At 39.0% G+C, this 25,930-nt stretch overlaps 1 protein-coding gene across 1 annotated transcript in view; it reads right to left on the reverse strand.

The window, feature by feature from the left end:
* Positions 1-25,930, reverse strand: part of LOC143376532 (uncharacterized) — a 196,510-nt gene that overhangs the window by 57,806 nt on the left and 112,774 nt on the right. Inside the window, exon 4 of the mRNA XM_076827009.1 lies at positions 12,774-12,907. Within this exon, the coding sequence (XP_076683124.1) occupies positions 12,774-12,907 (134 nt within the window). The remainder of the gene's footprint in view (positions 1-12,773; positions 12,908-25,930) is intronic.

Here is a 25,930-nt window from a genome sequence, read left to right on the forward strand (position 1 = left end):
GATTTCTCCGTTCTCCGTCTGCACGCTACAAACTTCCTTGGTGGATTCGATGACACCGCAAAGAGGCGTACGTAACTGGTTGCATTCTGGGGTTGATAAAAAAAAGACGGAGCAGGAAAAAGAAGAAGAACCAGCAAGGGGAAGGAGAAAACGGAGAAACTGCTCCGTCGACCTCGATTTTTCCTGCTAAGGATGCCTCTCCACTCAGTCAGCTTCGCCCATAAAGTCGTGACGAGCTCCGCGTCGGATTAGCCTCGACACCCCTTTTCTCTTCTTCCGGGCGCTGCTCTGCAATTTGTATCGCGGAGGCGAAGGAACGACGGCAGGGCGTGCAGTCGGGGTTTTAATCTGCATTGGATTATACCCCTCAAAAGACGATGCATTTCATTATGTCGAAGCCACGCGGGAAAGTGGGCCGTTGCTTGTGCACGGGTGTCGCGCCGGCGGAACTCTGGCCGGCGGGATAAAGAACCGTCCACCGTCGAGGAAAATCCCTTTGCGTTATCACTTTAGACACCCGTCTATTTACCATGGAGAATGAAAGTAGTGTCAGAATGCTATAATCTCGGCCATTCCTCTGCACGCGGCACTGCCGTAAATCACGGGGAATTCATTTCGACGTTGGCGCGCATCTTTCCCCTTTTCTTCTCGCCGGCTCCTTCCCAGCGAGCCCGGACCGGCTACGATCCCACTCGCCGATCACTTTCTGTTCGATAAAGAATCGAATGGGAAACCAACCTGCTGCCGCGTACGAGGGTCCCGTGCAAATTCACCTGGACTGCTGAAGAAATTGTTCCGCGGACGTAGCGAAACGCAAAACTTTTTGGTCACGGGGGCGTGTAATTCCAAACGGGGAATCTCTGCATCCAGAATACACGGCGTTCGTTCGTTCTCCGTTTCTGTGATTCGAGATTGCTTTCTTCGAAAAATGAAGCCGCGAGCGGCAAAATTTTGTTTTATATTGTCGATTCGTGGAAACTTTTTGAGTACTGTAGACGTGGGCGTAAAAGATATGGTAGAGGTATGGTATAAAGGTATAGCAGAGTTTAATAACTATTCTCTTCTTTAAATGCTATATGTAACAAAGAGGAAAGAAAATTTGTATGAGATTTAAAGACACGTATTAAGTATAGTCCTTTTGAAAGAAATGATAAAGTGCAAATGTGAAAATGTGACTCTTTTTTTCAGATTCTTCAGAATTATACGAGTGAAAACAGTCAAAGATTGGTCTGAAGCACCATGTTGAAGCTTAGCACATCTGCAGAAAATTTTCTTTTCCAAATGGCAGCTAAAATCATCATTCCCTATCGACCTCCTTTCTTGTTGATCCTTTGAAGACTATCGGACCGCTCCTCTGTTTATTATGGCCGTGCAGTTAATTGGGACTTGCTACTCAATTAATGCAAGAAACGGAATGATGATGCGGCAATCGATTCGCAGCGTCGTCCATGCATCGTTATTGCGCCTGCAGGTGATAAACACGTGTTTGCGGGTTCATCCAATTCGACGTGCCTGAATCGGATCATTATCGCGCACGCACAGTTGCCAGCGTTTCGTCAGATATTCATTTTCCCCTGCTACCCCCCCCGGACTCGTCAACAATTACTAGTACACTATACACTATACGCCCCTAAAACTGCTTTAGCCGTAGATTTCGAGTCACTGATCCCCTTCACCGAACAGCAAGTAGCTGTTGCACGTGAAATCTACTTCGCAGAACGAATAGTAAACCAAGTCATGCGAATAATAAATCAAAGACGTAGGAATAACGATTGTATTTTTACATACAATGGTTTATTTCATACAAAAGGAAGCAATACCAAAAGAATTATCGTTCGATTGGTTTAGCTTAACCACCCTTATGATTACCACGTGTTTTACGTACAGGTTAGACTACCGCAGCGCCACGCACGTGGTACGCCATAAAACTAAAAACACGATTAGATGGCGACACCGTCTAAAAGAGTAGGCAGCGCGAACGCCGCGGTGGACATAAATATAAACACGGCGTCAACAGATATTTATATGGACCTATGGTGATGACTTCGACGGAGAAGGTATTTGAGTTCTGGAGTCTGTTGGGGCACCTCTTGAACTTGAATTTGATTGAGTTGGAGTAAAGTAAGTTTTTAGGATCTATGGGGAAAAGTAGAAGCGAAATAAGTATTTTTATGGCTTGCAATTGGTAATTGAAATTGAGCATTGACGAGTCTCGATAATCGTTGCAATAGAATGGCAACGCAGTGAAAGTATTCGAATGTTGTACCGAATTATTGCTATATAAAGAAAATATAATGCTTCACTGAAAGTTATGCCAAAAGCGATAAGAATGAAAAACGTGAAATTCAAAAACAGTATTTATTGAGTTAATTCGTTAAGTAGTAAGTAATAATATTTATCTCTCCTGTTACTCTAACTTTTAATGTAACACAATTTACAAGCTGTCGGGGGTGATGAATAATTGAACAAAGGGAACGAGAAACGAGATTAAAAATAAATGCGGTGAATGAAGATCCCAGAAGTCCTCCCAGGTTTACTACGGTATATTAAAAGACTTGCGTTACTTTGCGAATCTTTTATCCTGCTATTTTATGAATAGTTTACACTTGACTCATTGAGTACGAATCGATATTTCGATTGAACCTTTAGCAAAGTATGAAAAAAGTAAATATTGGCGCGTCGATCGATATCCTGGCAAGAAGTTGAAAGATCTAAGTGCAAACTGTGATCTCGGGTAATATGACTTTCTATTACGTGTTCTCAAGGATATTACTCCTTTTGTCTAGCAAAAGTAGCCGGCCTGAGCCATTTCGGTAGCTCGTAAGAACAATGCGATTGAACGATTCTCGTCTGAATACGAGTGTAGTTCGTTGCTCGCTGAGTCGTCGATACAACATGGAAATGAACTTCCTCGATCTGGCCTGATCCAGATCAAATTTCGGATAAAAATTACACGTATCGCACTGCTTTCGCGTAACTTTCCTTTCAGCGTTTCTCTCTGATTTCTGGCATTGGATATTTAAATACAAAGAAAAGTGTAATGAAGGAAGACACAGTGGTGATCAATTAATGTAAGAATTATTTCAGAAAATAGGATAACAGTTAGTCTGTGAAGTAAAGGACCATTGTGAAAGTAAGGAATAACTTTCATCGCACACATTTAAACCAAAGAATTCTGTATGTTTAAAAATACTGTCCTTTCAGAGTAATAATTTAGTAACAATACAATACGATAACAATATTTCTTAAATGAAAGTACACGTTTTCCATTTTCAAATTTGTTTATTGTTCGTGGAATTAATTATAAATAAATACCTTCCCTCTGTATAATATTCTCTTACATTTCCCATTATGCATGATTCAACTAGCGAACTGATATCTGCTTTCCTCCTCCATATTTAATAATTATGGAATAATCCCTGACTACGTACGATATAATCTTTTTTTTTTTTAATCCACGGGCTCCAAAAAGCAGGGTGAAATAAAGTACTTATATCAAGCCTTAATATTTGATACGCGTTATCTCTAGAAACGAAGGATGCTCGCTTAGTGATTAGCAAGATGAAAATGAAAAATAACTCCCTTTTCTTCACTCGACTTTATCCCCTTACAGCGAACCCGAGCAACAAAAGAAATTAACGTACAGGTATTACTTATCAGGACATGTACGTCGTACTCCTCGAGTTTCATAATTCCTTCAATTTCCTGGCCAGGAATCTTCCGCGGCAGGAAAAACCGTTTCGTTTCCTCGCGAATTCCCAGCACTGTCGCTTTTGTGCTTTATAATGTCCGCCGTACTTCACGGGGCCGCAAGAACAACAAAGCCTCGGTGGTTCACCTGCACGAACAAGGGAAAGAAAATACGCTGGCGAGGTCTCCCTGGGAAGTCGTGGAGTGCACGGACATCGGTCGCCGGTACCTTCAGGTGGCAACTTACGATCCAATAAAGTTTTCACCTTCCCGCCCTTCTGTGCAGCTGCTACCTCGATCTTTCCACCCGCGGGCCGTGCATTTGATTGGTAAAAGTTGCCACGAGTTTTAAATCAATTATACCCCAAGGATGCTGGGGAACAGTTTCACGCAACCCGTCGTTACTTGGTTATCGAAATTCGGTTAGCAATGTCCAAATTTCCTTCCGCCCTTTTGCCACACTGTACAACTCGTGTCTTGCATCAAGTATAATCTCGTAACAGCCAGTGGATACCTCACAGATTTAAGTCAACTTATTATGTCTGCATACATACACTGCCTATGTTGCATCGTAAGAAATTCTTCTTTATCTATATGTGGAATAAAACTATTTATTTCAATGATATTAACAACTTCATCGTCGTAACGAGGTGTCATTTTAGTGCGACATAGACAACGAAAGGTCAAAGATTTTTCACTAATAAAAGTTCCGAGAAAAGTGATTTTCAGTGTAATAAAGTTTTGCACCTGCTCTTGGCGTTTTCGTGAGGCGCTAAATTTTTGGGAGACACGGATTGTGATCTATTTTGTAATGATTAATGGATTGTGATTTGTGATTTGTGATTTGTGATTTGTGATTTGTGATTTGTGATTTGTGATTTATGATTTGTGATTTGTGATTTGTGATTTGTGATTTGTGATTTGTGATTTGTGATTTGTGATTTGTGATTTGTGATTTGTGATTTGTGATTTGTGATTTGTGATTTGTGATTTGTGATTTGTAAGTTGTGACGTGTAGACTGTGAAGTATGAGCTGTGAAGTGTAGGCTGTAATGTATGGATTGTGAAGTGTGAATGGGACATGCGTAGCGTAAGAATGTTGCACTTTTATTGACTTTCCGGGCTTCTGTAATTAATTTGAATATTGCTCACGGCGTCACCGTTGTGTAACGCAGACTTCGCGACAAAACCGTTGAAGTTTCACGAAGTCGATATTTCAGATCTCGTGACAGGAACTCCCATGAGGTGTTGGGGCTATCTTGTACCTCGTCTGTAATATTAATACCCAAGTGCCGGTATCTTAGGCTGTGTGACGTGAACTCGATTAAGATATTAGGTCCATTACGTACGTCATATATTGTAGGAATACTGATATAAAGTAGACGCTCCCTATAATATCAAGGACAAAGTTCCTTGCACACTCAGCTGCATATAACTGTTTGCCACTCTCAACTAATCGTTCTATTTTCTCCAATGCAACTTGGAGTAACATGTTCGAAATTATGCGCGTGAAAAACATCGGGGCCCAACGCCCTCAGATATTCTTTACGTGGCGGGAAAATTAAATTTTAAATGCAAATTGAAATTATGCATTCAGCCTGAGAAAGAAAGCCTTCTGCTACAACCAACATGCATTCCACAGCATTTGCGCTCAATGTGACTAATTCTCTTCGGACCGACACAACATGTACTCGCTTACTTAAAATTGGAAAGTTTCAAAAAACTGTCCTAAAGGAAATGCAATTTCCTTGACTTTCGATGCAATTATGCATTTATTTTTCAGGGGAAGCCGGCGATAAATATACATATCGAGAGACGAGATGTATCGCTCTAATCCCCGCGGCGATCCCGACAAGTTAAATCGCAGAAAGTCCATATTCCTAGCTTCCGGTCAATGCTGCCGCTGACAACGAGTCAGAAATAATCTGCTTAACAAGAAAGCCGGCGGAAAGTTGCGGTGCTCGGCAATTTGCCACTTTGGGATTCGACAGCGTCACGGGACGCGTATGAATACAAAAATATTCTGCATGAATACGAAATCAAACTCACCGGAACAACAGATACCGCCTACGTTATTGAGAAATATATGCGTGACGGTGAAACGAAGACTGCGGTATGCGGATTTAACAACTCACCCGTAAGCGAGCAACAATGGAAACAAAGGCTGCTTCAGTGGAATATGGACTAAAAAGCGTGTAGACCGCAACGATGTTAATATAAATTCGAACAATATTCAATTGCCCACCAAAGCAACTAGTTAAAATGTGATACCCTGCTTAAAGTCTCGTTTCCAAGTAAAATGTACTTAAGGGGTGACAACAGGGTAATTTTCCGAAAATTAAAGGTGTCTTTGGAAATTTATTAAAAGCAAACTACTTAATAAAGTTTTCGTTTTCTTCTATTTCTTTTCCAACCAAAGAGGTTAATTTTTTTAGAACAAATTTTCACAATTTTTTTTCATAGATTGGCCATTTTCTCATTTTTCAAAAATTTCAAAGTCTCATCGTGCCATAGCTACCCGCGTGTAACTTTTAAAACGTTTTGGTTTTTTGATTTCCGAAGAACCGTTTCGTCGGACAACTGTCAACCATGTCAGTGGAAATGTTTTGAAGGGCTAATTTACTGGTCGTGTATAACTTATACATCTGCTTTAAATAAATTTAAAAAAATATATTCCCATAGCTTAAATATCTAATAAGAACTTCTGTAAGTTTTAAAAAGATTCATTAAGTAGTTTGCTTTTAATAAATTTCCAAAGATTACTCGGTTGCCCACCCTTAAAAATATTTTTATGTGAGACCCCATTAAGAAATCCAACTTTCTTTTTGCACATTTAAATTTTGTAGGTATTTTTCTTTGAACACTGAAATATATAGATTTCGCGTGCATTGGTAACATGTATGCACTGAGAATGTTATCAATAATTTAAGAGCAACGTTTCACCCTTCACTTGTATTCTTTGAGTTGCTTTGTTTTATACAAAAGTACACATGTCTCAGGTAATATTTAAGACAGAGGATTTGTTCCCAGTATTTTCTACATCTTTCTCGCCAAATATGGGGGAACTATCCATTGGGAGTTTAAAAAGTAAAGCAGCAAGGATACTTGAACGGTGCTGTTATTAAAAATAAGAATGTCTATATGTAGTATCTCATATGAAGTGTTACAAGCTGCTTTCTTGGGAACTATCAGCAGTAGCTACAAAATTGCTTTTTTATATCTATGGCTCGATGGGATCCTTTACGCGACGGACATTCTAGAAAGCCTTCACGTGCATCTCAAAGGAGAGATTAAATCCTCTTCATATTTTTAGTTCAATGGTATATCAATTTTAAACTTCCCCGTAGGTACATGAAGTTCCAGTGAAAATAAGTGATCCCCTTTTAAAAAATATTAAGTTATAAATAAATCTACAGATCAATTACCGAATATTATTCCCAAGAAGGTGCAAAAATTCCTCAGTTAAATACACAATGAAATAAGTTGAAACTTAATCACTGAACGATCTAGATGAAACTCTACCACCCGGGCAGTGTTTTACTAACTAAAAAAAACAGGGACATATTTCTAAAAGGATCTACGCACACTGTTTGCAACGCGAGGCTGTATTTTGATAAAAGAATAAAATTCTGGGAGGCTCGCAGCATGATTCCCAAAACTGCAGACCCGGAAGCATATTTCGCTCTTTGAAAAAACTCTATCTGTTTTCCGACAGATGTACGCCGCGCGGCCTCTATTTCATAAAAATCTCTTCAAACAGATTCGATGGTATTCATGTACGCTCAAGTGCTGAGCGAAAGTTGGAGCAACCAAGCGTGACACTCGAGCTACACACGCGCTGCAAGCGGTCTGTGTGCGCGAAGAAGTGGACAGATCGACATGGAGCGAAAGAAGAAGCGGAAATAAAAATTGCGGGGACCGGCCGGCCATTGTCGACGCTTGACGAGGAGCTAGGAGCAGTATTTGCCTTATGGCTTCTCTCGTTTCTGATAAACATACAGGCACGGCCTCTCGTAACACCTCGATATGGGAAATGTTATAGCGGCTCTTCTCCTTGACCCGACGGTCTGGGCGTACCTACTTCCATGCTGTTTTACGATTCTGTAAAAATGCGCGTTTACCGTCGCAGCGGGAATGCGTCATTTCGTCATTTTGCGCGCGGCCACGGCGATAAGGGGGACTATCAGGCTCGCGATAGCTGTCATTTAACATGGCTCCTCTCAATCGCGCACGTACAACGTTTATGAACCCATAAATATCACATACTGAAGCGAGGTGGGGGTTATCTTAACCCCCTGCTCGCTGCAAGCTCCGTTTCGTTTAAATTATATGGTGCGATGTCCTACAGATTTTTCTAGGCGTTCGTGGATCTCTGCGTGCAACGTGTAATCGCCGCTGGAATTAATGCATAAAATTCTAAAAGGCATTAGGCATTTTAGTGGAGTAAGAATGTCGAAGAGTGGTTTAATCGCACAGTTCGAACGCCATCTGGACTTGTAACATTCAATAATCGTTTCTTATAGGTTTTCGTGCGTTGAAAACGAATCCGCAAACCGTTTGTTGTCGTCACCCTCAGCTTTTAAGAAATTCGATTTTGGAAAAAAACTGCAAAGTTTCAAGTTTGAACATTTTTTGTGTTAAAACAGTAATAGTTATTTCGTTGTTTGTTCCGTTAAATTATTCTATGAATCCTCCCAAATACACTGACATAAATTATTAGTACATTATGAACATTTAAATATGTTTAAACAACGATCTTAATTTATCTTAATTTATTTCCAAAACTAGGGGTCTAGGAGAAAATCTGAATACTCCACGCGACGCGGCAGACATTTTTCCTTCGGAAAGCATCAACAGAAGTGGTAAGTCACGTTTTGTTTTCAATACAGAAGCGAAATAGTTTAGCAAAACATGCGGCGCTGACAGTGGAGTCACGCGCGTTACGCGATTCTCTGACCCTGAGAGCCCCACGCGCCATTGACTACCACTGTCAGCGCCGTATGTTTTGCTAAACTATTTCGCTTCTGTATTGAAAACAAAACGTGACTTACCACTTCTGTTGATGCTTCCCGATGGAAAATTGTCTGCTGCATCTCGTGGAATAGTCAGATTTCCTGCTAGACCCTTAGTTTTGGAAATAAATTGAAAAATATCTGCAAAAATTGGTGCATTTCGGGTATCCTTTTCCCTTTGATCGTTGATTCAACATAATTAAATGTTCAGAATTTCTCAAAAACTGAGGGTGATGACGACAAACGGCTTGCGGATTCGTTTTAAGCGCACGAAAACCTATAAGAATCGTCTATTGAATGTTACAAGTCCGAAAAAAACTCAAATTTTGTCGAACTGTGTTATGTGGGCTATAAACTTGTAGAGATTTTGCAGTATTTGTGGAACGGTTAGATTCTACTTCTAATCTTCTAATTTTTTCCCGGCCACGTAAGTTTACACGGTCTCGTTATTGATTCCGGGTGAGCTGCTAGTAATTTGTGCGTCAGGAACCTCGTTACTAACTGTAAAATCCAGAAAACCGAAAGTACGGCTAAAAGTAATAATTTGGTACGCGCAGAGAAGTTTCGTCATTAAAAGTTGCTTTCCCGTGGCTAATGATAATTTTGCGTAAAAGTGCAAGTAAACACTCTACAATGGTTCGCGAGTGCTTAAGTGGAATGTAGGGGATGCATATTTCATCGTATGTTAATTTAATGAGTGAAATGAACGTAACATGTCACATCATATGCCAGAAATCAGTTTAGGAGACATTTTAAGTTTAATTTTAGCATTGCGAAATTTAATAATTTCTACATTAATGTTTGTAATAATTTCTCCTACGAAGCTTCATCTAGAGGAAAACCAATGCCATCAATTTGGGGCCTCAAAATGATAAAAAAAAATAGTTAAACACAATACCGATCCCACAATTTGTGATATTTATTTTGCATAAAATTACCAACCTATAGAACAACTTTTACATTATACAATTATTAAAACTACCAAGTCTTACAGCTCCATTTTAGGCTTAAGAAACAAAAACTAGAGAAAATTTAAAATAATATTAATCATACCCCTCTCTCGAAATCATTCAACTTTTCTTTTAAATGTACATATGTATTTCGATGCCACCACAGTAGTTCCGATTTAAATGGATCAGCCTGCACAGTTAACACATTACAATCATGGCTTTCAAACTCTTGCATTCTTAATAAAAAAAACTCTGCTACAAAACTTGTTCTCTGTGACGAGATTTTGCCGTCACTAATAAAATACTGACTGTGAAAAGCAGAATGAATAAACCCTCTGTAACAAATTAGGTATTCTTCGTCGAGGCAAGTACGCTTGATTAAGAGCCATTCTACAACGCGAGCGTGTTTCTTGCGACCACTGAAGCGTTCTCCCTGAATTCGACAAATGTCTCGAAACGACGTTAACGATAAGAAACCATCAGACCGATATTCTCGCAATCCAGCATCGCAGCCCCCTACGAGATGGCGTTCCTTTGCGCGCGTAGTATATGCATATTACTAATTTTCTGCATCTCATTGTATGAAGAACCAACCCCAAGTTTCCCTATAGCCGTACATCGCGCGAGGTCTATTGCAATGGCGCACGTTAAAGAAAATAGGAAACCCTCCCTGGTTGAAATTTCCTCGTTGAAAATCCACGGTCGTGTAACGGAATTTGATAAAATAAGAATGCAATTCCTGCTGTCTTACGTGAATTTTCAAATAAAATGCGATCCACTTTATTCCACGGTCCCAGAAGATAGCACGGCAGTGATTCTTAAATTGAGTTTCGATCAAATAAATTTGGCAGAGGCGCGTACATATTTCAAAGCTTATTGGTACATTTATAATATTGCGTAATGCCTGCACTAACAATGTTATGCAAGCTCGACAATTTGGAGTGGACTAGTTGGGTCAGGTAGCTCGGACAAATTACGCAGTTCGGGTTACACGATGGAGGTAAATTCGAAAGATTTGGCTTGAATTCAGTTGTGGATATAGTTTCTGCATATTTTGAACTCAGTACGCTAACAGCGATATATAGGGATCGCAAATCGGTAAATCGGTTTGAAGTTTTTTTTCATTGATAAAGTAGTAGATATCGACGGAATTATGCGCTATATATATATATGCGCCACATTGCTATACATACAATTTTTACCGGTGATTCGCAAAATTTTTACCGGGAATTCGATAAATTACGTATTTCTCGATATTTACCGGTAAAAATATGTAGCGCATAATTCCGTCGATATCTACTACGTTATCAGTGAAAAAAGCTTCAAACCGATTTACCGATTTGCAATCCCTAGTGATATAGTATATTATCTCTGATAGTCTGCGAGTTAAATTAAATATAGGTGAAATAGGATAAGTCAGTGGGTTAGGCAAATGAGAGCTACGACTGATCGACTTACTACTTTACATGGGCGAAATAAATCAGTTATGTTTAGACTGGAACTTCCTTCATACATGTTCAGTATTATGTACCAATTTGAGTACGCATGTAACACATCAACAAAGCTCAAAGAATTGCCCGTAACATTTCCGTACAACAACGTGATTTCAGCCTCGAATGCAACGAAAATTATTTTTCCACGGATTTACTCGCCCAGCACGCAAACTACACATCTCGCGAAATATCCTTGCCATTAGGTGGATCACTTTTTTGCCCCCCCTCCCCGCATGTCACTGCATTTCAACGCGCTGAAGTTGCACGTGAATCGACAAATATTTCCCGTAGAAACGCATTATATCCGAAATAGGTGCGCGGGGCAAAGCGAGGCTTTCATAAAACGCTGCTCGGCTCGCAGTTAGTCAAACAAAATTTCAGCGGACGATCTGAATGCGGGGAGCATTCCATTTTCCAGGTATACGGGTATTTAGCCATATCGGATAATGAGATCCTACGCTGGCATCCTCGGGGATTTTGGGTAATGCATCGCCAACGGCCGCGTTCGTGACTTCTCTGCCGGCAGAAAAATTTAGTTACAGAACATTTCTGCCGGTTCTTAATTCAATGTGTGCGACGAGGCTGTAGGCCAGTTGTTCGGCGGGGGAGCAAAAAGCTGCGCCCGGAGCATCGGGACGGGAATCCTCTCTGCGGATAATCATTCAGATGGAGGGAAATTGAAAAATTATGAGAAACAAATCCGCCGCGAAAGGAGACACTGGCTAATGTACACAGACCCGCAGAGTCCGCACTGGGAAAGATTTTTCAAGAGGGAAAGTTCTCTTCTTTGCTTAACCTCCTTAACTTTTATACAGCGGCTCCTCAAACTTTCATGCTGCGATAACTTCCACGGCTCTCTCGTATATCGTGCAATTATGTCGGGCGCGTATACGTGCACGCGCGCGCGGCACGGGGCGCGCCCGATAGCGTCGTTGAAAATTGATTTGGATAAAATGGAAAACCGTTGGGAAGAGTAAATTTTTCGGCTCGCAGAGGCGAGCACCGCGATCGGCGGCGAAATAAAAGCGAGATTTTAGAAGCATTGATTTTGCAAGCTCGACTGCGTTTTTATGCGCATTTTATTCCACCCTATTCTATTTATATCTCGCTTAGATTCTTTACACGAAACACTGCATCGATGAATAATTAAAAGAGAAAGAAAGTTCGGTGTTTCTCTCCTTGCGATCTAAATATAATCAATTTTTCACAGAGTTGAGCAAAAGATTTTCGCAGGGGATACTGTTCTCGAAAAATTCTACCCTTTCCACGCAATTTAATTATCGTAAAAGCTGTGAAAGCTGCGTCTCTATCCTAACGAATACAATCCACGTGAATATTCAGCAATTTGTGGATCCATCAATGGAATATATTAAAAAGGTTGTCCTTTGATGATCTAACTGAATTTATTATTAACATTGTCAGTATTATTGCAATTATCAAAATTTCTTACGCAATTGTCCGTGCCGAGGGCGATATTTTTTTATTTTACCCTTAATCACTATGTTTGCCCCTTCGAAACAAACAATTAGAGCCTCGGCTCGACGTGGAAACACGCTTACACCATTAATTTCGTGGCTCCTTCTAACAGTGGATTCGATAATGACGCATGGATTATAGGTATCACTTACCGCCACGTTGTTTAGTGTGAATGAGAGATGAGCCGGTGGCTTTGAGGGTGGCAAGCTACAATTTGCCCTCAAAGTGTCTCCTGGGTCGTAACGTTCACGTTCCGGTACGATAATGGGCGTGCCTTCGGGTAAAGCTGAAACATAATAATTCCATGGATGTCTCTTGTACTCGTTGCCTACGTGTCGGTCGCTCGCGCCACCCTCCAGTCGACGTAAGTGACACAATCGTGCTATTTTCCAGATTCGCCCTTCAACTTATCGAATATTCAAGCGACTGGGATACGAATTAGGTGGCTCGCTTATACACAGAGATGAAGCGATTTTATGTGGGATAATCTAAGGGTGGGTTCTTAAGGTGGGGACTTACAAGGAAACATCCCGAACCCGAAAATTCAAAAAAATCTGACACATTGATCTCCTCCTGATTACAACGCAATTTTTGTTTGCTGCCCAAATTCATTCTAAGGGGGTGAGATTAACCCCCGAAAATTCGGCTATTTTCAGATTTTATTTCGTAACTCGCAGTCTGTAGGAGATAAAAAAAAAGTTTCAAGACAAAAGTTACTTCTTTTAGTTAGGACTATCATTTGGTAACTTGCAGATCTTAAAGTTCGCCAGTTATAACGGAAAATCGGAAAATAGCCGGAAATATTCCATTAAGGTTCAAAAAACTTGTCGGACTGTGCTGCATTATTTCTGTTACACCCCTTGTGTGTTACTTAAAGACATGAGAATTTTAGTAATGGTGATCGTTTATTTTTCTTTTATTTATTTCGGCGGTGTGATTGTTTTATTTTTTTTTTAGACTGACAAGCTGACTTTTTCCCCGTGCATGCAAATATAGAAATTAAGATTTCTTAACTGACACTATCATTTAAGAATATATGTATATTTCTTACGACTTTCAAAAATCAATCTATCTAAATTCACAAAATTCGTCCTGATCGTGAAGTTCAAGGACAAATTGTTCTTTATTCCTGTATAGCCTACACGGCAAAGTGGCAAAAATTTAAAGAATACCGTGCATCGCAAGGGTGTCCCTTTTCTCCCATAAATTGTTAAAGTTTTACGTAATCAGATTGTGCAGAGTTCCTCCTGAGAGCAAAGAACTTCACCCGCTTTGTATACAGCGACGGAAGCATCCCTTGGCAATTTAATTACTCAAAACTATAATAATTCATTGTGTGCAAACTGCTCGTTTACGATTTATCGTTTATCTCGAACTTTCCTATTTTCCTATCAAGTAGAACATGTAAAAGTAACAAATATTTTTGCTGGAATGCGAGGTCCAAGTGAAATTACGTGGCATGAAATTCTACTACTTTCACGCGCAGCAAATATTCTTCAGAAAGTGCAATATTTACTTATTGCACAATTTAATTATTTAAGTGCTGATTAAATCTGAAGGGAGTAATAACGCATTCGTGGCTCGGAATTACCATCATTGCATAGAATGATTGCTTGTACTAACTCAAAAGGAACATCTTTATTATTCGTGCAACGAGAGAGTAAAATTGCTTCGAATGATTATAAGTGTATTTTGAAACTGTGATTGCCCAGGCACTAGTTTGTGGTTACGTAACACAACACACATGTTTGCAGTTGTGGTGGCGATCACCGTGGGCACCACTGGCTTCACAAAACGTAATTTCTGGGGTTTAGTTACTGCCACTGGACATCTGAACGAATAAGGTAAACCCTAATATAATTAAAGCTCTCTGTAACGTCAAATTTCATTTCAATCTCTGCTGTGTTCTGTGCGACAATATGCCAGTCCCTGTTACCGTTGGAGAAGTTTTTAGAGTGAAAAAGAAGACGGAGCAGAGTTTTAAATCGATTGATCTGAAATAAACGAGACCTTCCTTGGTTCAACCACATGCGTTCGACTTTCCATTAACTATATTGGACTTTCAACCGCTGCCGACAAATCTTTCGGGGCAATCGGAATAATGGTATAAAGTAGGTCGAAGTATTGTTGCAAAATATTAACGATATAAGTCGCGCAAGTGTTTGGAAGCATAACGTAAATGGCTCGGGGAAATCGCGACGATAAATGCTACCAGTTCTGTTGTAGAAATAAAAACAAGAATTGAGCGGCGTTCACAACCGTATAGCTGCTCCTTTCATTGTTGTTTTCATTATTTGCATTTAACCGAAATATTTTCTCTGCATGTCTCTATGAAAAATATCTGACTGCATGTTTGAACAATCAAAAAGCCTGGAATCTGTGTAGGTACGAGTGAACGCTCGAAAAACTGGTGTTGAATATAAATATTTCCAACATATCGATTTCAATATAGAAAAATCAGAAATTATCAGGCAAATCAATCGTGAAAATTTCTCATACCGAAGAACACCGATCAGTCTTTTATCATTTCGTTTCACAGTCCATTTTTCGACAATTTCAGAAAAAAGGTGTTTCCTTTAACTTGTTATCATATATCGGACTAGCGAGACCTATCACGGAGTTACCCGAGCTATCACGGAGTAACCAGACTATGCCGTGAAAATTTAATTTCGTATATTTTCAATTAAATATACTTAGTAAAATTCTGTTAACCTGTTAGCAGTTAATATACAAATTCTAAAACTATCACGGACTTACCCGAGGTTACCGCGAATTTCCCCGTAACTACTGGACCGATTTTCATGCAATTTATTGCATTTAGTCTATCAGCATTTCTTAAATCCACTTAGGTCACGAAAAGAGAATTATCAAAATCGGTTAAGTAGTTTTGAAGTTACACCAAAAAATAAAAAATCTGTGTCACATTATTATTACTATAGAATAAAAACTCTCCTTCTTCGAACGCCTATTACTAATACAAAAAACCTAGCAAACCGATTTACAAGCGGTTTCAATTTTTGCAGACTGTTATCGCGACGGCGATACAAGGCACGGAGAAGTGTCCTGGCCCCGCCTAATTCGAGAAAAAAATGTGGCACTGGCGCGGTTCACTCCACCGCGCTGTTAATTGGCATTTCGTGATTCACGCGCCACTCCGAGGAGCGGGCCTAACGAGCGCAGGAATTAGGACAGCCGTTATCACATTTAATTTCGCAATCGAACGAGCCCGCGACAGTGGCGCGAAGAGCATGGCTGCCCTTCGCCGCGCGCTCACTTATCTGACGCGGCCCGTGGAGCTGAAACTGGAAGCGATTACCGCGAAGTGAAGCGAGGGAAATAACCGTTTACCCTCTCGGCCTGCCAGTGATAAACCGGTGATTCGCGAAACGATAGAACGACTAATCGAATTTCAGTTATGTTATCGTCCTTCCGTCTATGAATGGCGCCGGGAACTTCGTTGCGCTACAGCCACCGCCTAGCCGGCTGCCATTTTCTACACAAGCTGCAAACATCATCTGACATTTTCCCTGTGAAAACGAATTTCCACGATAGGAGGTGGCGCAACGATCAGGGGGCGCCATGGAGCGACGGGCGGGTGGGAACTTCAATGGGTCGCGTGAAAGATCGAACTTTTCCAAACGACCAAAGCGAAACGAAATTTATCCAGGTCAAGCGGCATTTTCGACAATCGGCGAAATGAACGCGTCACACGTATGTACAGGGTGCTCCAGAAGTGTAGGTGGAAGTATTTCGGGGCAATGGGACTGATGAAGGGGGAGGAAAATGTTTGAGAGCAGGCACCTACAGTTCGAGAGTGGCTGCTGATACGTTGGTCCCTTTACGTGTTAGTTTATAGCAGATATAACAGTACTAAGCAGAAGGAAAGCTTCTATGGTTGGATAGAATAGACAAGTTCGTGCTACTTGTAAGAAAAATTATAAATCAAGGCAGAACTAAAGAAGCCTGAAAATAATTCCTGATGTATTTATTAATCTCAGGGCGGGGGAAATATAGTTTGTGGCAAAATACTAAAAATTGAAATATTTCTATAAGCAGTAAGTGTTTGAAAATACTCTTTCATTAAATGCTTAAATCGCGAGGAAATGCTATTTACTATTTATACTCGGATTCGAATATAGGAAATAGGGGATCGAAAATAGGAGATATAAATTTCAAAACCAAACGGATCTTCAAAATGTCACTCGTTACCTTCTTAAGAATTTATATATATTTGGGTAAATATTTCGTGCAAGTATTTCTGAATGCAGTATGTATGTTTAAACAATTTTTTTTTGTTATTAGTCAGTCAGTCATTATTTGAAATACTAAATAGGTATTGTTTGAAATATTATTATTTTTAATACTATTTTCTTATATTTCAATGAAATACTCATTTTACAATAGTATCTGTATTAGTTAGTATTAAAATATATATTTGAAATATTAGTTCTTTATGTAATTACTAGTTCCAGAAAAAGTGTATTCGTCAAATCCTGTATCACTGGAAGAAATAAAATATCTATTTCGAAACTCTATTTCCCCCAGCTTTAGTTAATCTGAATAATTATTATTTGAAATAATTGTGACTATAACACATTTATGGCACAGTACACAGAGGTATAGGCAGCGATCACATCGACTGGTTAATGCGTCTGACCATAGGCACGCTGCTTCTCCTTGCTTTCTCTCATTCCTCACACTTCAGTGATATAGGTCAACCACATCTGCGCCTAGCTTCTCCAACCGCTCAAGACAAGTTCTATTAATGAAAACTGCTCCAAATTCGAGTTACTCAGATCAGTAAAAGCTTTGCGAAGGTGTACAAGTTTATCAGCAGGCCTATTTAACATTCTCAATTAACCTTATTGTTTAAATTATGAAGAAGCCTATAGCTCGCTTCTGCACGTAACACGAGAAGACCCTTCAAAAGATAACGTTCCAAAGCGAATGACGCTTAACGTCGACATATTTTTGACAAAAATATTAACTAATAATCTCTAACTCGATGTATAAACGAGAGTGAATGTTAAAGAAAATTCCACAAAGCCTTGTAAATATAAAGAAATAAGTATTTATGAAGATCCTTCACTGAAGTTTCAGATGTTAATACTTGGCAATTTTGCGCACTAGTTTTTAATCATCCTGTAGAGTCTCGATTTCCGGTTAGACGCCTGCAGGAAAATGCAGCGGTCGTAAATGCCCCATTTCCATGAATTCGAAGCAAAATCGTTAGTCCCTGTTTACGGGGAGAATTACACTCTTGAATTGACAGTGTCCAATTACTCTGTTCAAGCTAATGGAACCAGCATCGCGATGTTGATCAACCCTCACTGAAACAAACGAACTTCTATCACCAGTATCTGCATACAAGCACGTTTTACCGAATTTATTAATTCCCGGTGATGTTTCGCGCTCAATTCTGGCACTGTATATTTTCCATCCGCTACATCCTCAAAATATTGTCCATTTCCAACTCGTTTCGCTTCGTTCGATTGCATTTTCTTTCTCAATTCTTCCGGATTAATTATTCTTCTTAATTCTATTATCTGTTCCAGTTATCAGAATGAACTTCACTTTGTACTAAAAATGAAACGAATAGAGCTGAAACCTATTTATTTCCAATTCGTCGAAACGTTCACACTGTAATCGATTTATAAACGTTGATAAACAGTCTGTTGACCGTTAAACGATTTCGTGTTATTCAGAAAATATTTTACAAGCCGAATAGCTGTTTTCAATTTTAACCAGTAGACCACTGGCAAACGACAGGCTTCTTAAATCGCGATTGAGTGAAATATAAAAATCGCTATCGGCAGAACAAAATATTTACTTTAGCATTAATTCTAGATACAAAATCCCGGATGTGGAAAATATTTTTACTTCGGTTCATCGAGCTTATTCTCAACAGCTGACGCAAACATCCTATTTTCATATTAAAACTCATTTCTGCTCTCCTATATATTTCTAACGTGAACAATGTTATTTCACATTATCGTTACAACTTGCAAATAACTCTCCACGTTTGTTTAATTTAAAGCTCTTCGACAAAATCGCCCCTAGTATTCTAATCCACTGTTCTACTTCATTTCTCTGAATATTCCTAATTTCGCGGATCAACAAACAAATCCTCCTATTTTATTCAGAAACGAGCTTATCACTCAGATTCTCCTATGCCATACAAAATACATATGCGTAAACAATTACGCATGCCTGTCCAGGTAAGCACAGAGATTAAACGGCGCGTTACGATTTTAAGCTGCGAGGCCGGTTTTTCAATCTCCAATATTTACGACGAGGTGAACGGAGGAGTTCAGATAGGAATCGATATATAGGTCGTCTCGCCGGCGTACCATGGAATCCACGAGTAAGTGCGATTTTTCTCCGACTACGTGAAAACTGCGGCAGGCCAAGATTCGTTTACTTTAAGAACATCCCGCGGTATTATCGTAAAATATGAAATTCATATCCGGTCTGGCGCGGGGAATAGTCTCTTACGCCCGTCCCGCGAAAAACTCCACCTCTATCTGCAAGTGCCGCTAATAAAGAACGTGTCCCGAGGATATTATTCCAACGTCGATCATTACGAGCCTCATCGAAGCTGCGCAGCACCGTGTCTCCTGCGCTCAGCTTCGAAATGCCAGTAGTTCCTTGGGATAAGATAATTCCTGGCAGCGAACGGAAAACTCGTTTACCACGAAGTGGCTCGCGTGGTAATACGCATATACATATTAATATATGGTACCTACTATCGCGTACAACCCCGAGACGGTTCGCGCGATTTTTCAGCATTTGAGATAAAAGAATGAAAAAGCTTGTTAAGAACAACGACGGGGAGTAAGCTGATGATACGAACGTAATTTTCTCGTTATTCTGCAAGATGCTAGGGCAAGAGCTTGTATGAAAAGTTTTTTGGCGATTCTTCTGATGATTGCGATTTTTAAATGCCCCTTCCGTGAACTTTAGCTGTATGCTTGCAGTTAGGGGAGATCCAAGGTGGTTTCTACAAAATAACGAAAGTTTTAAATGTATAGGAATTTTGAATTGAAGAATTTTGGATTCCTGTTTCTCTTAAATTCGCCAGAATTTTCCCAAATTTTGTGTCGGTGAAATATCTCCGCAATGGATATATCAGCATGGAAATTTAGAGGTATGGATTAGCTAAAAAACGAAGCTGATATTCAAACAGCTTATATTTTCCATTTATCTTCCTGATATACTGCAAAGAATACATCACAGAACGAACGAATTACAGTGTACCATTGCTGCGCGGCGCCAGTCGCGCTCCAGCCTCCCCCAAATTGAACTATTCATTTCCCTACGAAAAAGTCTCGGTGAATTCGTTCAGATAAATTAAATATAAATTAAACCGCGGTGGCAAACTTTTGGAAGAACGTTCCGTATCGCCCCGGCGATATTCATTTATTTCGTTCAAATTGCACGAACACGCGCGTCAACTGCATACAGGGCGATTTATACACGGTCGTTTCGTCTATCGCCAACCGAATTTCACGTGCACACTGCGACATTATCGCTCCGCCACGGACGGCGGGTGGGGAGGGACGCCGCGTTTCAGCTAATTTGTGTCACTTTCAAAGTGTTTTATACGGACGAATTCGTCCGCGCTCCGCGTAATATTGCTGGATACGAACGACCCATGAATCCCGCGAATTTAAATGGCCTACGGTTGGCGGGGATTTCGACAGGCATCGCGTATCATTCGATCATCAATCTTGCGGCTCGCTTATCGGAGCTCGATTTCAAAATTGGCCCGACGGTGCCTATGCGTGCCGTGAACAAGAACTCTTTCATCTCCGCCGAGTCTAATAACAAAAATTGCCAATTCGGGGGAACTGATTGCTTAGTCATTACCTAATTTTCACTGAACCAGAAATATACATAATATGAGGCTCTGAGAGCAAAAATGGACTAACCCACATCGCAAAGAAATTAATTTTTCCAATATTCAAATATTTTGGAAAAAAATTAATCTTTTCAGTATTCAAATATTTTGGAAAAAATTAAATTTTTCAGTATTCAAATATTTTGGAAAAAATTAATGTTTCAGTATTCAAATATTTTGGAAAAAATTAATTTTTCCAGTATTAAAATATTTTGGAAAAAGTTAATTTTTCTAATATTCAAATATTTTGGGGAAAATTAATTTTTCCAGTATTAAAATATTTTGGAAAAAATTAATTTTCCAGTATTCAAATATTTTGGAAAAAATTAATTTTTCCAGTATTAAAATATTTTGGAAAAAGTTAATTTTTCTAATAATCAAATATTTTGGGGAAAAAATAATTTTTCCAATATTCAAATATTTTGGAAAAAGTTTTCCAATATTTAAATATTTGGGGAAAAAATAATTTTTCCAATATTGAAATATTTTGGGGAGAAAATAATTTTTCCAACATTAAAATATTTTGAAAAAATGTACATTTTTCCAAAATATAGTTGGTCCATTTTTGCTCTCAAATCCTCATCTATCAGCTTACTGGCAAAACTATAGAAATATCATATATTAAATTCAGAGAATGCAATATACCACTCGTTAAAAAATACGAACATTAAAAAGCGAAAACAGGACAACAAGGCAGCAAAAAAACAATACTGCAGAATTAAAAACTGTAACTGTTTCGTAATACTCTAGAACTTTTAAATGAAATCGGAAAGCTCATGGAAAAGTTGCAATATTAAAACAGCATTGAAAAACACAGGTGATGTATAAAAATTTATAAACCAATTAGTTGATGTAATTAACTCACTACGAGAATAACCAAGGCTGATCTCATCTCGCCAGAGGGCGAAGTTGCAGCTGCGTGACCGAACTGCATTAACCAAATTCTCCACTTTTTTTTTTGCCTCGAAATATTGTTCTTTATTCATCGCGCAGTTTCAGGTAACCAAGGGACAACGTTGCGAGGCAACGAAATCACATCGAAAATTGATTTTCCGTTCGCTGTTCGTTATACTCCTGCTATCAACGCATATTTGAAACAAAGTTTTACGGGAAATGAGTTTATAATTTTTTTCGAAGTAGGGTAGGCAAATTTTTAAGGGGGGCGGAACGAAGGTCGATATTAAACTTCCAACCTAGTACAATAAAATATTGCATTTAATACCACGTATCAGTGGCGATGAATAACAAGTAAATAAGAGTGCATAATATGTAAGATAATTTCGGGAGTATAAGAAGAAATTTTAAGTATAAGTGTTAATTTTGACAGAACGGAGTGATTGAATGCATTCTTTGGAAACACTTAACTTTTCCTTCGTTCTTCATGCTAGGGAGAAATAAGAACTTCAAAACTGTAACTATGAGAATTGATTAAAGTTCAGACGTGCACGCAAGGGGTGGTATCTCGCTGCACTACCCCTTTTCTTGCATGCTTGCTGATTCCCGGGATCGTTAAAGTACTTATAACGAATTCATTACGGAACTTCGTATTATTTCCTCTTAAGCACTAATCGATCATCGATCTTCTTGCTCTTGCCTCAACTTTCAGCACTCGTATAAGAACGGGTTATGAGTCAGTAAAAATGTTAATTTACGGCATCTTTACTTATATACTGAATCGAAAAAAAATTCTTGTCTGCGCGAATCCTTTCAAGGCTATTCAATAATCCTATCAAGTGTGATTTTCTACTGGGTAATTATTATATATCTTTAACAAATATCGTACCATTCTGATGCTAACTGTGCAATATTGTTGAGCAAAAGTTTGAAATTGAAAGTATGACAAATTTTCTCCTGATTCCAAGTTAACACATTCAGCGACGATATCAACGTTCTTATTTCATTACATATTTATTTATTTAACTCACGGAATAATTGCAAAACTTTATCCAGAGGTGTAAGTATCAGTCGTGAAACGAGAAGCTCGGCAAAAGTGTTTTTTTCTGACTTGAGGGGTTATACCTAAGTAGTCAGGCGGCCGAAAAGAGGCGAAAGTTTGCCAATTTTTTTTAAAAAGCGGATGCCTATATTTTTACAGAACTTTTTGCAATTCCGTGAGCAACGAAAAAAATTACTAAACGTTCTTTAAATGTTGCTCATTTAAGTGCAAAAAGTTCTGTAAAAATACATGCTTCCGCTTTTTCAGAAAAAATTCACAAACATTCGCCTTTTTTCGGCCGCCTGACTATTAGGTATAACCCCTTAACGATCGAGTATTTTCAATCTTCTCTGTTTGCTTTTTCTGTACGAACGCGCTGGATATTTTCGCGCAAAAAGGGATAACTTTCCGAATTGCGAGAATCGCGCGCGATTTAATTCACGACGGATATACCGAATACGTCGCGCTGAAGTGAAATGAATTCGGCGAAATCAATTTTGCGTAATTGTTTACGGAGTATGCCGAAATCCGAGATAAAAATGCTGTTCCACATGTCGCGGCGTGGAAACGCTGCATGAGAATTCTGAGCGTATGTAGCGGGATATTTCCCGCGGTAATGTTCTCGTATTCGCGGCGAATACACTTGAAATTCATGGGCCATTCGAAGAAGCGACCAAGAAGTGGCATTAGAATTATCATAAATTCCCTGGTTCTTATTTCTTTAAGCTACTCTCCCGGATGAATGGTAACGTTCGGTCAAATAAACGCGTTTCAAACTACTGATGCGCCAAATTTATAAACCCCACGATACGGTATCCGAAACAGTCTCGCGTATTATCCATAATGCACCCTGATTCGCGTGACACAATATTGGTGCGATGAAACGTTATGAAATACAAAATGACTATTATATTATGCACGTTTAGCCTTCAGTTATGTAGTTATGTAATAGTTGTTTAAGTACAGAGATATTCAGTTGCAGTGGCCAAATTTGTGTTCATTCGAAAGTACATAAATTCAGGTACATATTTCCAAATTAAGTTCTATTAAAGATTTAAATGAAGAATGTGAGAGATATAGGTAGATAATATACATATTGAAAGATTTAAGTGGAAGAAGAACGTCAAAAAAAAATTTAGTGTATAATAAGGAAGATAGTTAGTTAAGATAGCAACAACTTAATTTCTTGATTTAACCTTCACTCTGTGTACAAATAGTTTAACGTTAACCGTGTACAGGCATTTTCAGTGCAAAATGTTCAGAAAAAAACTTGGACTGCGCAAGTATTTGTCAAATTCTCTTGATTTTTAAGAAGTGTAAAAATAATTAAAACGTTTAATTTAGAATAAGACAGTTACAAGGTTGTGTATAAATTAAAGAAAAATAAGTTTTTTTTATCAAATTGTGTGAAACATATCAAAGATGGCGTTCCAAAGAATACTTTGGAAAGTTTACATTGGGCAACTTTTTATTTATGTTTTTATTTATTAGCTTAAGATGTGTTTGCACCCCTGTACTCAGAATGAAGGTTGACATAAATTTGTGGTCTCTGAAGTAGTAAACATTGATTTTAATGGTTATTAATAGCTGTCGCTTAAACTACTCAAGTGATCCAATTAAAGAAGAATATTCAATACTCTTGTATATTTTAACAATGTTAAATAAGACGAATACTTGCTTCCACTTCAATTACCGAGCAACTGCAGCGTGCCTCAAACATTTCTTATTATTCTATCTCCTTTTTACATTCCCGTAAAGCTGCCTTCTCATTGAGGTTCGCTGCGTTTCACGAAATCACTGTAGTGGGACCCAGCGAATTGCTAGATTACGGAGATTCTGAGGTGGCTGCTGGCAACCACTGCGCATTCTATTACAGTACCTTGCATTCCTTATTTTCAGAAATAAGTAGTACTGTGTGTAGCTGCCGCGATTGTCACTAATATCTCTGTTGCTACAATTCGTGGGCTGACATTAAGCAATTCCGGGGATTGTGCACAGCGTATTGCGAATTTGTAGAATAATAAAATTGTCTGTGAAACAAATTATTGCACTATTCTAACTTTCTATAGTTTCTTAGTGTCGTCATTAAATTGTCAAAGAAGGTGCAACAAACGATTTAGTTACTCCACCATCCAGTCGAATAATTAGTACCTAAATGATCTGAAGAAGATCTGAACCGAAGGATTGTTAATTAATGCGTTCCCTTCGTCTGTTTCGCGTGAAAAATGCTTTTACATGGGATTATGATAGGGAAGAGGAGACAGATATTGCAGCAGGGACCGCGGAAAATAATAGCTGCATAGAAGCGGACTTGCGCATCACAAAGCTAAACATTCACATACGGAAGATCCTGCTGAGTGTTTAATGGGATACGCAAGAAGTTATAAACTTTGAGATGCTACAGTTACAGCTGAACGATCGCCAGAGAGGTCTACTGTGAACAACTGAACCGATTGGAATCAGCATTGGGAACAGAATAGCCAGCATTACTGCACAAAAGGTGAGCTCCCTTCCACTAGGATAACGCACGACCACATGCGGTAAAACGAGCATTGGGCAAACTAGAGGAATCTGCCTGGTAACAGATGATTCAGCCCAACCTACTTCCCCCATGTTGCATCAACAGACTATTACCTTTCGAGGAGTCTGAAGGACCACTTAAATGGAAAGAAGTGGATATTGTCGACAACGTCAAAGGTATCCATGCTCCTCTCCAACCGCAAGGAGCGACTTTTTTCCAAAAGGTATATTACAAAGTCGCCAGATAAATGGCAGGTAGAAAGCAAGATTAAATACTTAAGTGTTTAATGACTGTAGGTACCTAAGTCACTGTATTACATCTCCTGAAAATGTAAATTTTTCCATTAACCAGAAAAAAATTACTCAGGAAAGCCGATCCTTCTAGATTAGAATAAAGAAGGAATCGACTAACTACAACAAATAGTTTCCGAGATAAAAATTCATAAGTACAACCCATTTTCACGAAAACATGCAAAACCGCAAAAATCAAGGCCATGTATTTTTTAAACTCATTCGAAATCGACAAAATGATGACTTAAACCCCCCCTAATTAAACGAGATTTACTACATATTCTAGTGCGAACAAAATCCGGGACATCGAGGGAAAAAAGTGATCGATTGTGATGTTTATTAAAATAAACATTACACAAGGGGATCCTTTGTTACTAAGGAAGAAATTTCTACTGGTAACACATCGGTCACAAAACGTGTCTACCTGAATATTAGTTCTATGAAAAACACGAACTTCTACCTTAGAAGCGACCGAAACAATGAAATCCACTGAATCATGTGTACGCGTAGAATTAAAAACGTTATAGATCCAGTTTCGCTTGAAAGGGTACGTTAAAATTCCCCTTTCACGAGGTGAGTTCGCAGTGATCCTCACGAATGCCTATCGGACAACGTTCCCATCGATTTCGAATTACATTCGCGCTATCTGATCGAGCTCTCTG

This window comes from Andrena cerasifolii, chromosome 14, assembly GCF_050908995.1.
Source record: "Andrena cerasifolii isolate SP2316 chromosome 14, iyAndCera1_principal, whole genome shotgun sequence".
NCBI classification, from domain to species: Eukaryota; Metazoa; Arthropoda; class Insecta; order Hymenoptera; family Andrenidae; genus Andrena; species Andrena cerasifolii.